The sequence below is a fragment of the Molothrus aeneus genome, chromosome 2, assembly GCF_037042795.1.
Source record: "Molothrus aeneus isolate 106 chromosome 2, BPBGC_Maene_1.0, whole genome shotgun sequence".
Lineage (NCBI taxonomy): Eukaryota > Metazoa > Chordata > Aves > Passeriformes > Icteridae > Molothrus > Molothrus aeneus.
In genome coordinates, this window is record NC_089647.1 from 51411850 (window position 1) to 51425758 (window position 13909).

Genomic DNA, 13909 nt, shown 5'->3' on the forward strand with positions numbered 1-13909 from the left:
ACTATGCATTCAGGCCTTTGGGTTACTACTAGCCATTTTACAATACAGGAGAAACCTTTAAAAATATGTAGTCTCTCAGACCAAAGCCTGTGTTCTTTCTACAGGTTTTTAAGTTGATTATTTCTTTACATCCTATGTTGCATCATTTGCTCCTGGCACAGTTCTTTGAAGTCTGGCAGGATTTATTTCAGTAGCACTAGTTTGGGCTATTTGGTTGGGAAAAAAAGCACACAGCAATATTCAGTTTGGCTCTGGTTGGTTACTCCCAAAGCTAACAGCAGAGCTTTCAAATCAGGTTCCTGTCAAGGGTGATGTTTAGAAGCAAGATATTAAACTGCATGAAGTAAAGCAACAATCTCATAACCAAGATTTTAGCATAAATAGCGATTGCAGGATATGTGGTAAATGGAAATCAACAGGCATGTAGACTGAATTCTCCTGCCTGGAATTACTGAGACTGGGCAGAAGAAAGTGTATTTCTGTGGTGGAAAATGGATGATTAGAGAGTATTTTTACTTGAAAAGAAATATTCATCTAGTAAGAAAGATATAACACCCAGCAAGAAAGATATAATTGTGAATCTTATGTCGAATGGTGCTAACAAGATTATTTAAGCACTTCAGCGGTTGTGGGACCTCAGCTATGTGGTCCCAAAGTTACCAGCCTCATCTCTGACTCTATGGGGTTTTCCCTTTTATTCTCTTCAGATCAAGCCAGGGAGTCTGCAGCAGAGCCTGTTCAAGAAGAGTCATCTGCCATATGTTCTACTGGTCACTGAAAGCAAGGAGCTCCCCATGACTGCCAAGAGCACTCGCATCCTCCTGTCCTCCAAGAAAGGCTACATTTTTATCCAGACAGATAAGCCCATATACACACCGAGTTCCCAAGGTAGAAATACAAATGCTTCTCTTCAGGTGTTGAATATGGATGTTACAAGGGCAGGATTAGAAAAGTAATAACAAGCCGGTTGTTCCAGCAGCCAGGGCTTCTGCAGGGACTGCTCTGCACATTGCAGCAGCCCTGTGGAAATGCCTCCAGAGACAGTCACTTTTAAGAGAGACAGACAAAATCTGCTCCTTTTTGTTCAAAATGTTAATGATGACTTTCCTTTGGAAAAAAATTCATGAGAAACTGCCAAAAACTGAACTCCTACTGCTTCTGCTTGTAACACCAGCGATAAGTTACCTTTGCTCTTTGTGACCCCCACTGCTTTGTTACTTAGCAATTAAATTAACAAAAGAGGGAAGTAAAAAAGGGTGTGAGTTTGGTTTCAGGCCTCAACTGCAGAAGGAATACAAAAGCGAGTGAAGTTCCCTAAGTAATTTTCAGAATTTTCTTCAAAAATTTATCCAGTCATGTAACATGCAAAGCCTACGGAAGAATGCAATTATTTTCTTTAAATTTCTCACATTTCACTAAAAGAAAGTGTTTTATCTTAAATTTGGTAACTAAGTTTACAGATTGCAATGATATGTATATAGAAAGGCCAGAAAGAAATTTGTGAACATATTTATTTTTCTGTTAACCAGTCAGATACAGGATCTTCATTCTGGACAATGCTATGAGGCCGACAGATGACACGGTTACAGTTGCTCTGCTAGTAAGTATGGAAAAACACTGTTGATGAGTGCTTCTTCAGCACAGGAGCTATGGAAAAAACTTACAAAACATCCAAGAGCATAACAATAACTGGGACTCCTCTCCAGAAATCTGTATTTGCACATAGCAAGATATCTGTAGTTATTTTTTGCCGATATCAGAAACGTGAAGATATGTGACATGTGGATAATACAGTAGGAAAGTAAGCAAAATATTTTCTCTTCCACAGCACTAGAATATGACCTTGAGTTTTTGGATGTAAATATTTGACACCTGGTGCATAATTTCATGTTTGCTTCTTCTGTCTCAACAGAATTCCAAGGGAATGGTGGTTAAAAAGTCAGACCGGAAAATAAACGCGGTGTTTGGCGAACACTTTGCTATACCTGACATTGCTGAGTATGTTGCTGTTGTGCCTTCTGCATCAAAACCTGTAGATTAAGATTTTTAACTGCTGAATTTCTTGAATTACCTTTCAAAATTGTCTTTCTTTCACCATGGGACACATGTGGAGCTTATGATCACTATCTTTTCACCTTTAAGCACCTCATCCTGGAGAGATGAGTCCAGAATTTACTGTAAATATGCTGCAATTAGCAACATGTATCCTGGTAAAGAACAATTAAACTGCTCAAATATCTGCTGAAACATATGGCTGCATTCAAGGGAGCACTTCTAAAAGGGCTAGTCTGCAAAGTGTCACTTATTATATCTGATTTCAAACAATCAAGCTTTTACTTAATATTCAAGGTCTTCTGGCATGCTAAGTTTATTTTGATATCTCAGTGAAGATAAGCTATAGGAAATATTTGATGAGTTCTCTGTTTCTGCAGAATTTCAAAGGTAGTGGTTTGCAAATATGTTATCTTGCACTTCCTCATACTTGTTTTGAGTGTTTCCTAAGACACTTGGAAATATATGTTGTTGGCTCCTCCCAGTAAAAAGAAAACCATTAATTAATTAGTTGGGATGAGATCAAAGCAAGGAAAATATTGTAATTCAGTGATAATTTATGTGTTTGCATCAGAAAATATCTGAGGAATTGTAATTAACTATTTTCTGCTGAATCTGGACTTTAGGCCTGGAACTTGGAAAATCAAAGCCTGGTTTCATCAACATGAAATGTCTAATGTTTCCACTGAATTTGAAGTTAAAAGATATGGTGAGATATTATAAAATTTGCATTACAAATATAAGGAGTTATCACAATGCGTTAAAAATACACTGCAGTGGTTAAATCTGGCTGTAGTTAGGCACTAAGGACAGCTTTGGTGGTGTTCCAGTGCATCCTTGCTATTTCTGATGTGCAGAAGAAAAGCTCTGGGTTTGTGTGGCTTCCACTTATATTTGTAGAAAGAAACACCTCTGTTTTTATACAGATTTAGTAACTTTTTAAACACTCTTTAAACATTTTGTCACAAAATAGTGGGTGGGCTCTCCTACCACAGGAAAAAAAATTAGATGAGCTCCATTTTAAAGTCATTTCAATTCTGGCTAACGTTTGCAGTGAAGACTGAGATGGAAAAGAGAGAAAAAAACCCCTGCCCATTTTGTCTCAGTGAAATTCAATCTGGAAGTTTATTAGAGTTATTCCTATCCTCAAAAAATCTTTTTTATGGAAGATAAGGGTCCTTTGGATAAAGTAAAAATGTAAAAACATAACAATTTGGGATAAGAAGTGGTTTGATTTATTTACACTGAAATTATACCTCCTTGTAAAATTAATGTGGGTTTGTTGTTTCATTGTTTTGATTTTTATTCCTTTAAAGACAAAAGAAAACCTTGAGATTGTCTGAAAATCTCTGTTTAACAAAACTGATTTTGCCTTAGCTAGTGGAGGTAGCAGAATAGCGGAGATTACTGCCCCCTCCCCAAACAGCTGCAAGCAGGAGCAAATCACTCTGATATACCTGCAGAAACAAATAGGTTGGCTTTGTAGGAGCAAATTCAGAGTGACACAGCTGATGCTGAGGAGCTCATATCCACTCTCTACCCAATTCAGGGTGGGTTTAGCTCAGCCTGCTCCTAGTCCAGGGCACTTCCTGCCCATGAGCAGGCAGAGTTTATCTTGTTTTCATTGTAAATAAATAGATTTTGTGTGCTTGAAGACTGCTCCACTATGTGAAGCAGAGCAGAATAACTGAAAATGACCAGTAGATTTGCTTCAGAAGAGCATTACTAATTCAAAATAAAACATCCCTCGGTGCAGCTGCATTGTCTCAGTGTGTGTTGCCACGACAGGAGTTTAAGGTATGTTTGAAACTCACATGTCATGACCTTTTGTCTTTTTTTTTCATGCAGAACTTCCAAGTTTTGAAGTCAAACTCATCCCACTTCATCCATACTACCACATCTGGAATGAAAGCTTTGTGTTTGATATCGAGGCAAAGTAGGTGTGCTCAGAACCAGGCCCGTTAAGGGCCAGATAAGCAGATATTAGTTTTGTGACTTTTACCTTTTTCTTGTCATTAAGAGTTAACTAGCTTCTGGCTTGACTTAGATCTGACTTATCCTATATAATCTCTGTTTCTACCACTGACTTGAGACATCGGTGCCAAGTGCTGCCTGGATCCAGGTCATGCTGATCAAGTTGGAACAAGATTTTCTGAATATTTCTGTTTGCTATCAAAGGTGGCTATTTAGGATTCTCCTCTGTGTTCCTATGCAAGGGTCCAGGCAAATAAATCACCTGGTTTTCTGTTTAATTTTAGTTTAAATATTTAGAAATGTTCTAAAGCCTTCACTGTGCTATGTAACATAATTCACGTAGAGCTGGATTCAAGTTTGGGTATGGAATTTTCTCAAAGCACAGTGAAGTCCGTAAGTAATAAGCTAGTGCTTGTTTGAGAGTAATGATTTATGCAGAAAGGCTTCCAGGTAGATAAATACAAATTATCAGAGGAGTTTCCATGAGCATCACTACAGCATCACATGTCCATTGCTTAACAGCAGTGCTCTGGCCTGGGTGTTCCATGGCTACAGAGCTCTCAGACTGACCAGACCATGGGGCAGGCCTCAAAGGCAAATGAATTACACCTGGTCCCATACCAAATTAGAATGGCATCAAATACTGAGCAACTTAGGAAGGCAGACAATGAAAATTTAATCAATCAAAATATTTTTTGGCTGTTGAATTTTCAGGTTTCATAAGAGGGGAATGCTAAGAAACTGCCTGTTAGAAGAATGACTAAATTAGAACTTGATACTTTTTGGGTTTTCTTCTTTTTCTAAAGATGAATAAATGTTATGAAATGAGAACAGGCAAGTGAAAGCAGTTGACCTTCTTTTATAGTTTATAGTTTTTCAGTTTCAGAGGAGTGAGGACTGTTAGACTACTGCCTGCTGTCCTTGACTGTGCTGGTCCTTCCATTCCCCAGCACACCTTGAGAGAGCAGACAGAGCCTGTATCCACCTCCTTGTGCTTGCCTGAACAAACTCAACTCTTCTTATCTCCTCTTGATCACCTTAAATTTTTATTTGGTTCTATTGAATAATTACTCGCTTTAATCATGATCACTTCATATTGTGATATGAAGTGATTTCAAATCATGGGCTTCAGTATTTTAATCCTTTCTAAATTTTTCCCTGTGCTATTGCGGCACTCTATTTTGAGTTTATGAACTTCATATATATTTGACTCCTCATTAACATCATAATTATTAAAGAAGAAAAATTGACCTTCAATACTGGATACCATTCCTTTCCTTATTGGAAAAGGTGCTAGTGGTGCCACACAGGCCTGCATGACTTTCATCAAAATCAGCATATGGAATTCCTGATAATTGAACTTATTTCTCTAAACTGGCCATGCATGTAATGAAGTTACTTGATTTAATTGACTATTGTTTCCCATTTATTAGCTCTGGCATTTAATGCAGTTTTCATAAGAGCTTCTCTCCATTGGCTTTATTGGTATAGATCAGTGCTGCTGATCAGGTCAGCTTGAAAGAGGCTTGTTTAAACAAAAATAAGCCATTACAGGACTGAAGTGAAGCAGGATTTCTACAAGAAAAAGACAATACCATGGCCATGACAAGTCTCATGTAGCACATTGCACACTGTGCTGCTGAAAGAAGCCATCTGCCAGGGCTTTCTTGAGTACAGAGCCAGGTACAACAACATCCCCTATCCTCTCTCCCCATGACCTTTATTAAATGCTCAGGGGTGTTCTGGCTAGATGCTGATCTGGCAAATATTTCACTCACAAGAGGACTTTTCTGCCATACTGCCTAAATCTGTAGGAGTGCCATGGGGCAGAGGATGTCCATTCTACCCAATGCAGGTGTTAGAATATCAGTAGGGAGGGTCTTTCTGCTGTGCGTCTTCAGAGGTACCGAATATTTCCTATCAGTCCCTGAAATGATTCTCTGATCCTTTATTTTCTATGCTCTGCTCATGAGGTGTCTCATACAAAGGAAATAGCTGTTCATCCAAGATAAATGGGATGAGGGTTGTAAGACCTCTCTGTGCAACTTAAATTCTCATTAATTTGTTAAAAAAAAAAAAAAAGAAAAATTGACTCTAGTGAAATTTTATCAGATGATGTCTCCTCATGTGATTCTGCTGGTGTGGCTTATGCTATAAATATCTTTGCATTTGAAATCACCAGTTGGCACAAAGATCAGTACAAGTTTTCATGTTTGAGTTATGAGAGAGTGGGATTAAATTTTGTTTTAAAGCTATTAGTTAAAAAAGGGATGCCTACAAATATTCCAATATTTTTTCAGCACAAAATTATTAGTCTGCCTTATGCTTGCTTTTTATTAAAATAATGATCCCTCTCCTCACTTTTCTTCCTTCCAAAGACATTCTTATGGGAAAGAGATTCAAGGTGCCGCATATGTGCGATTTGGCATAATTGATGAAAATGAGAACAAAATATTTATTCCAGGCCTGGAGCAACAACTATCAGTAAGTATTCAGCGGAACTATTCTGATTTATCCTACCTAAGCTGAATATTGTCAGAAATTCTGGAAACTTACAAGTCCGTAATACTGTACTGTAGCTTTATTTCTAATGGCCACAAACCAGTAATGCTGTCTCTCTTTCCTTTTTTGTTTCTTTTTTTCCCCTCCCACTTTTGTTTTAGATCCAAAATGGAAAAGGAAGAGTTACTTTAAGTACACCACTTTTGGAAGAGAAATTGAGAAAGAGTATTTCCACCCTGGAAGGGTTTCATTTATATGTTGCTGTTACCACTGTAGAAACTGCAAGTGAGTACAGTATGGCTTGGTTGATACAGTCTGGAAGATTCACACTGATCTTTCTCTGGTGTGATCTGTTATGTGGGGAATCTGGTCTCACTGGATCCATCTTTGTTGTAGAGCTTGCTCATGATGTAGGGAATGAACTAGAAGAATCTTAGATGGAAAGTGGCTGCTCAAGCTCCAAGTTGCAGATGACATTAGGTCACTTCAACTCTCTCCAATAGCTGAAAATTAAAACAAAATCTTTCAGAAGATTAGATATCCAAGGTATGCAGATCCATAGTTAGTGCCTCCATAGCAACGCATACTGTTTAATATTAACAGGTGGTGAGATGAGAGAAGAGGAGCTCAGCAGTGTGAAGTTTGTGAGATCTCCTTATGCTCTTGATCTGTCTAACACCAAAAAGTATTTTGTGCCTGGAGCCCCCTTCTCTGTTATGGTATGTACTGTTCTGACTGTATCTGTCTGCCTCCACAGCAATGCATTTACACCTGCCCTCTTTCCTTTTCTGATCCACTGTGAGTTCTGTAGGACTCAGACCTTCAAGAATAGGTGCAACACAGAGCTACTGTTTGTGTGTCTGGCTTGTCCCATTTCTGTATGCTCAGCACCTGAACAGCCAGAAGATGCTGATTTTCTGCTCTAGAAGTCAAGGTGCACTGTTGCCCTACAAAGTTTTATAAAACATAGCAGTTCTTCCTCTCTTCCATATCAAAAGATTGAAACAAGAATATTGTAATAAAATAATACCACATCAAATTAAAATTCTTAACAGTAAAATGGGGTATTATTGCCTTTTTAAATAAATACATTTAAGTTTATGTGGCTTGAAACTTCACTCCTTCAAGTTTTTCCAGAGTTTTCTAGGAAGAGTTAAAGTCAGAATATTACCTTATAATAGTTAATGACAAATATCTCTGGGACCTGCTTAGATTAAATAGATGCTAAATGAAAATCTGAGGCATTTTGTAATCTGTACTCAGGTTTTTACCTAAACTGAAGTCCAGACTGAGTCAATTGCTATCCCCTTTTCTCAAAGCTCAAATTTTTGAATGCTGGTATGTACAGTTTTATGTTTTTTCTCAGTTCATAAAAATGATAGTTATAAATTAAAATTGCTTCTTGTTTGTGTGCATTTTTTAAACATAGGATTTCCTTTAAATAACAGAACGTTGTTTTTTTTCAATAGGTAACTGCCACTTTGGTTGATGGTACTCCTGCTGCCTTCCTATTTATCACTGCCACTCTTACCTTGCCTGGAAAACCCCCAGTGAAGAAGACTGCCTCCTGTAATAGAGAGGGTCTGGTCTCCATTACTTTCAACATCCCCAAAGATGCTCAAGTGCTTGAAATAAAGGTAAAGAAAATGCAAACATCCATGTTTAAAAGTATCCCACTGAGAATTGCTCATATGACAATTATAAACAACTGTGAAGATGATCACTTTTCATTGAATTAGCACAGAGGGTGGAACATGATTTCTTACAAGATCTGTAGATCCTTGTCCAGATTGTGTGAGATTTGTTATACAGAGCAGAGGCCTGAGGGATGTCTCAAGTGAAGGACACTCCTGTAGTGTCATCAGAGGCTTGGGAGTACATGCATTGGTTATAGTGATGCATTTTTGTGTTTTGGATGTGCATTTGCCTGGAATGAAGGACAGAAATGGGACTGTAAGGAATATCACCATACAAAGTGATAAAAAATTATGAGAAGTGAAGGAAAAGGTCCTGAGCAATGCAGAGATTCAACTACATCTGCCCACTCAGAGGGTTCAATTATGTCGACAATATAAAATGGTGAAAAAAATTTGTCTGAGTACAAAATCACTTTGTGATTTTTGACCCATTGATTCCCATTTAGAAAGAGCCAAGGGTGAACATACCAAATGCAAATACAGCAAGAGGCAAAATGGGGTAAGAGAATAAAGTAATTAAAATCCTGGGGTTTTATGCCATGTTCTGCTAACGAGGGCTCAGCAATTATTCCTCTCACTTCACAGCATTTTCCAAATAACCTGGCACAATATGAATTATTGGTGACACTATACACTGTCTCCTGTGGGACACTTTACTCACTCTGTCCTTTTCTTCCCTGACAGGTAAAGGCTGAAGAGGGTAAAGAAAGGTTAGAAACACCTGAAACCAACATCAGAGCTGAGAGATACCAGTCTGCTTCTCCAAACTACCTCAGCATCAGCATCCCACACACTGTTGTGGCACCTGGAGATACCTTACCCATCACCTTGAATGGTATTCATCAGCCTGGCAGAGGAAACATTGGCTATTTTTACTATATGGTAAACAGCATAGTATCATATCAGTAATTTCTTTCAGAAATTATCCAGCCTGGAACATTTACCTAGTCATTGATACAAGGGAAGACCAAGGGGGTCCAGCAAAGGGCAAGTGGGATGATTGGTGTTCTGGCACACCAAGACAGGCTGAGGGAACTGGCCTTGTTCCGTTGGGTGTAGAGCCTAAGAATGAGTTAATAGCAACCTTAAACTACTTGAAGAGAAATTAAGGCATAGTGGAGACAAGATGTCCTAGGTGGTGCCACACAATATAATGAGGGACCAAGGTTAAAAATGATGGCCTGGAAGATTCATTTTGGAAAAATCTATGCACTAGTGATGAGTGCAATATTGGAAGAGGCTCCCCAGAGAGTTGAGAGATTTTCCAGCCTGAGAAAAATTCAACACTCAGTAAAAGAAACCCTCGCCAGTCTCATCTCGTCTTATCCTGGTGATGTCTCATCTTAGAGCAAGCAGCTGGACTAGAGATCTCTATAGGTCCTTTCAGAAATTATCTCTATGATTCTGCTGGTTTTTATACATTTGCAGTTATATTTAGGGCATGTAAAATGCAGAGTACTTATTTTGCTGAATGGGACAAAAGTGTTTGTGGGTACATGCCAGGAGTGAATCTGTTGAATGTAAAAATGTGTTTAATCCCCTTCTCACTCTCTTTGTCCTAATTTCCCTTGGCAGCCTAAATTTCACAGGATGATAAGTGCCAAGATATCAGTTCCCATTTATTTTTAAAAGGACTCTGATATATTGGAATAATAGTATCCCTAGGAGTTAAGTTTAGCTTTGGGGGCTTGTTTTCAATGGATGATGATGTATCACAGGGCTGGAATTGGTGCTGCCAGTCTTTGGGAAGGTGTAGTGCTGGGCCGGAAGGATATGTGGGAGGGATAGTGGTAGACACTGTTGGAGCTCAGCAGTGAGGGTCTCTCCCAAACTTTGGTCATCTTAACAAAGGCAGTGAGGATTTCAGGGCAGGCTGTAGCATGCCTTTGTTTCCTCCTGAAGCCCTGTATGTTTAGGAAAGCTTCACGTATTTTGTTCTGGGAAGAGCACCTTCACTCCTGCCACTCTGCCTGTTTTTCGTTCCTCTGATCACCCATGAATATAGTTAATATAATGTAGGAAGGAAGGAGTTAAATAGTGAAGGATGGGCTGAAATCAGTTCAAGATGAGTCTGTGGGACTTTATCCTTAAACCTCCTGCTCCAACTCTTTACCACCATCTGAAAGATTCAGTACTGATTACAGATTCAGTAATGCTGATATCTTCCCGGGTGTGGTGACCAGTCATTGTAGAAGACAAAATTTAGTCTACTATCTGGGTAACCCTTCTAAAGTGTAAGACTGAGTGGAAGGTGACAGATTTGTGTTCAAACATTGGCCACAAGACCAGTATAGCAGAGATCACCCCCACAATGTGCAGGTCTCCTCCAGGCTACTGGTATACTGGTTTGGCAATAGAACTGTTAATGCCATTAGAAGAAAACATATTTTAAACACAAATTACCTCGGGAAAAAAAAAAAAAACCCACAAAAAAAAACCAAAAAACCCCCAGTAAAATTATGCATCATAATGGCCTTTCTGGGACATAGTCACAGTATTTGATTTCAATTGTTTCTGCCTTGCAGGTTGTGGCAAAGGGACAAACTGAGCTTCTGGGAAGGGTCCCATCCTCAAACAAAGTAATAAACCTTAAAATCACTGAGAAGATGGTGCCTGCCTTTCGGTTTTTAGCCTACTACTTCATTGAGAACGAGGGCCAGCAAGAGATCATCGCTGATTCTGTCTGGGTGGATGTCATGGATATCTGTGAAGGAAAGGTGCTTTCAAAGCCCATGGCTTCTGTTGCATTCCAAAATTTTTTTTAAATGGGGTAGTGGCAGAGCAAGTGCAGGCCTGGGATTATAAAGTGAGACATGTCATTTTTATTGAAAAGGAGTCATCAGGAGTCATGACAAAAGGTATAACTTGGAAAGGCTCTCAGGCTGTGCTTCAAAGAGATGAGAAATAGTTTCTTAGAGAAAAAAATCACCCCCTGTGAGTGTCTGTATTTCAGAAATCCACAAGAAAATGCTGATAGAGTTATTGAGGGGGAGGAATCTCTTTGTAACTTTCACTTTTTGTAGTGATGTGTGTTGCACGAAAGAAAGTGAAGCCATTTATTGGGGAAAAAATTATGAATTTGAAGTAAATTTTCAAGCTTTTAAATTTCTGTTAAAAGTAATTTTCTGAGTTTTGGTAGTATTTTATAAGCTTTTAAGAACAGTTTACATTAGAAAATGAAGTGTAGACAAAATGGGAGGCCCTCTAAGCCTTTCTTTCATCTTCCTTCTCCTCTTCCTCCTCCTCGCTTTCGGACCATAAGGTAAAATGAAAAAAAAATGAAGGCACAGGAATTTCTACCAATAGCATGAAACCCAATTGCTGAAAATTGTCAGCTGTCTAAAATTATTTTTTCTACTGAAAATTTTTGTTTTGGAAAAAGAACATGGTAGTCCATCCATTGGGGGAAAAGAAGTTTTCAAGAAAAAATCATCTCTCTCCAACAGACAAACCAATCCTTCATTTATACAAGGACAAAATTCAGTAACGTTCACAGGACTTTATAGTAATAATTCCCTATTATTTCATAATCACCATGGCCACTTCCTCTTTAAATCACAGAAGTGTGTACATCACAACCAGATCTGTGTTTGCTCACATATGCTAAAAATTTCAAGTGAGTGATAGAAAGCAGGAAACATTATTACTGACTGGTTTAATTTGGTTAATTTTGTACATTACCATTTAATGACAAAGACATTAGCTCATGTGTTTCGTGGCAATTTTTTTTCCACTGGAAAATAACAAAATTATATTGAAGACCCCAGTTCCACAAACCCCTAACACAAACTTTTCATTTCCCTTCGTCCTTAAGTGTCATTGAAAGCCAACATCCAAAATTATGCAGGACACATCTTTCAGCTTCCCATTATTTCCTTCAGTGTAGAATATCTGCGCCTAAATGTTCCAAACACAGGATCCCAGGCAGAAATTCCACAAAACAGGAACATCTCTCAGCTTCTGACTGCTGACAATCACAGACGACAGTATTCCTGGCCCAAAGAAACTTCACTATAATATAAAAATATTATATTTTTGTTTCAATCTTTTCTATTTAGATTAAAGTGAGAACAGAACATGACACATACGAGCCAGCAGACCAGGTCAATTTACAGATTGAAACGGACCATGCAGGAAAAGTTGCCTTAGCTGTGGTTGATAAGGCAGTTTTTATTCTGAATAAGAAAAATAAGCTTACAGCCAAAAAGGTAAGATATTTGTAACAAAATATCACATCTACTAGTCAAGCAAATTTTCCCATGACTAATGAGAGGATCAAAATATAATTAATGGCTATTAATTGCCTAGACAACATTTTGCTAAATTTGAAAATGTCCTTTCTTTTGTAATTTAGGATCTATTTAAAATGAATTGTATGTTTAAGATGAGTGGTATATTTAAGATGGGGATTTCCATCCTATGGCAAACAGTTTTGTAAATTTAAAAAAGCATGGCTTGAAAGCACTCCCTAACTAAAACATCCCTCATCTTTATTCTGCTTCTAAATGCAGCTTGCACCACCAGTTTCTCTTGTTTCTGTGCATCAAAGGCTACAAGAATTGTTCTGATATATGAATAAAACCTTTACAAGCATGTACAGTCCATCTGTGCCATTTTATTTGGCAGGTATTTAATGCTATGAATTCGTATGATCTCGGCTGTTCTGTGGGTGGTGGCGCAAACAGCATTCAAGTTTTTACTGATGTTGGTCTGGCTTTTATATCAGACACGATTCAATCCAGCATTCGGGAAGGTACGTGCAACCTGCCCTTCAGAAATTTGTGTGAGACCACCATAGATCTGGGGAGACTGATTGCTTAAAAAATCAGAAACATTTTTACTCTTATGATGTAAAATCTCCTTTGCCTTTGGATTTTTCTACTGCTCTTCCACCAGATGCTGACAGCTCAGATATCTCAGATGGTGGGTGCAGGTCCTTTGGTGACCACCTCAGCTGGGCAGGCAGCAGTTGGCTAGGGTGGAGGATTTGTGGGACTCTCCCTCAAATTGTGGGTCTTCTGTCAATGAGATGGGTCCTAAGAGAGGTCTTCATGAATGATGTGATTGATCAGGCTGTTCTTGTCATATCATTGTGACCAAGCACTTCTGTTCTACCTTCCCAGGATATAAATGCCTCCAGGGCACCAAAAGGCAGAAGAGATCTTTGGATTTTCAGAAAAAAATGTCAGGAATTGGTATGTCTGCTGCTCTGGGTGGCCTGAAAATCTTAGCAGGGGGAGGCAAAGGGATGTGTCTGGGATCTAGGGGGCACAAAGTGATGGCACAGTGAAGGATGCCAAGATACTCTTAGTTCCAGCTCTTGCATTACGTGACATAACTTAGCACAAATATGTGTACTATGCTGCATGATGCATCATTCATCAGCACAGCTCAAAAAACAAAACCAAATAATGTCTATAAATGGAAACTAGTTCGCCTCTTTATAATCCCAAATGCAAAGCAGTTCTAGTAGATAACATGTCATGTCATCAGTCACGACTTTGAGGTTTTCAAAATCATTTGTATGGTCGAAAGATGTTTTATAAATCCTGTTTCTTCTTGACATTCAGCTTTGAAGCTGTGCCAACTTCGGTACTTTGTGCTTCAATTAAGAGAAGAGTTAGTATAGCATTTGGTATAAAATGTCAATTTGTGCAAAATTTTTTTTTCTCATTTTCTTGACA

At 38.5% G+C, this 13909-nt stretch overlaps 1 protein-coding gene across 1 annotated transcript in view; it reads left to right on the forward strand.

The window, feature by feature from the left end:
• The window catches only part of LOC136553416 (complement C4-A-like), a 52620-nt gene that overhangs the window by 13396 nt on the left and 25315 nt on the right, over window positions 1–13909 (forward strand). The window contains exons 5-18 of the mRNA XM_066544929.1: window positions 708–888; window positions 1530–1600; window positions 1913–1998; window positions 2679–2761; window positions 3901–3988; window positions 6405–6510; window positions 6690–6813; window positions 7132–7247; window positions 7998–8165; window positions 8910–9107; window positions 10751–10942; window positions 12284–12433; window positions 12852–12978; window positions 13349–13420. Of these exons, the coding sequence (XP_066401026.1) occupies window positions 708–888; window positions 1530–1600; window positions 1913–1998; window positions 2679–2761; window positions 3901–3988; window positions 6405–6510; window positions 6690–6813; window positions 7132–7247; window positions 7998–8165; window positions 8910–9107; window positions 10751–10942; window positions 12284–12433; window positions 12852–12978; window positions 13349–13420 (1762 nt within the window). The remainder of the gene's footprint in view (window positions 1–707; window positions 889–1529; window positions 1601–1912; window positions 1999–2678; window positions 2762–3900; window positions 3989–6404; window positions 6511–6689; window positions 6814–7131; window positions 7248–7997; window positions 8166–8909; window positions 9108–10750; window positions 10943–12283; window positions 12434–12851; window positions 12979–13348; window positions 13421–13909) is intronic.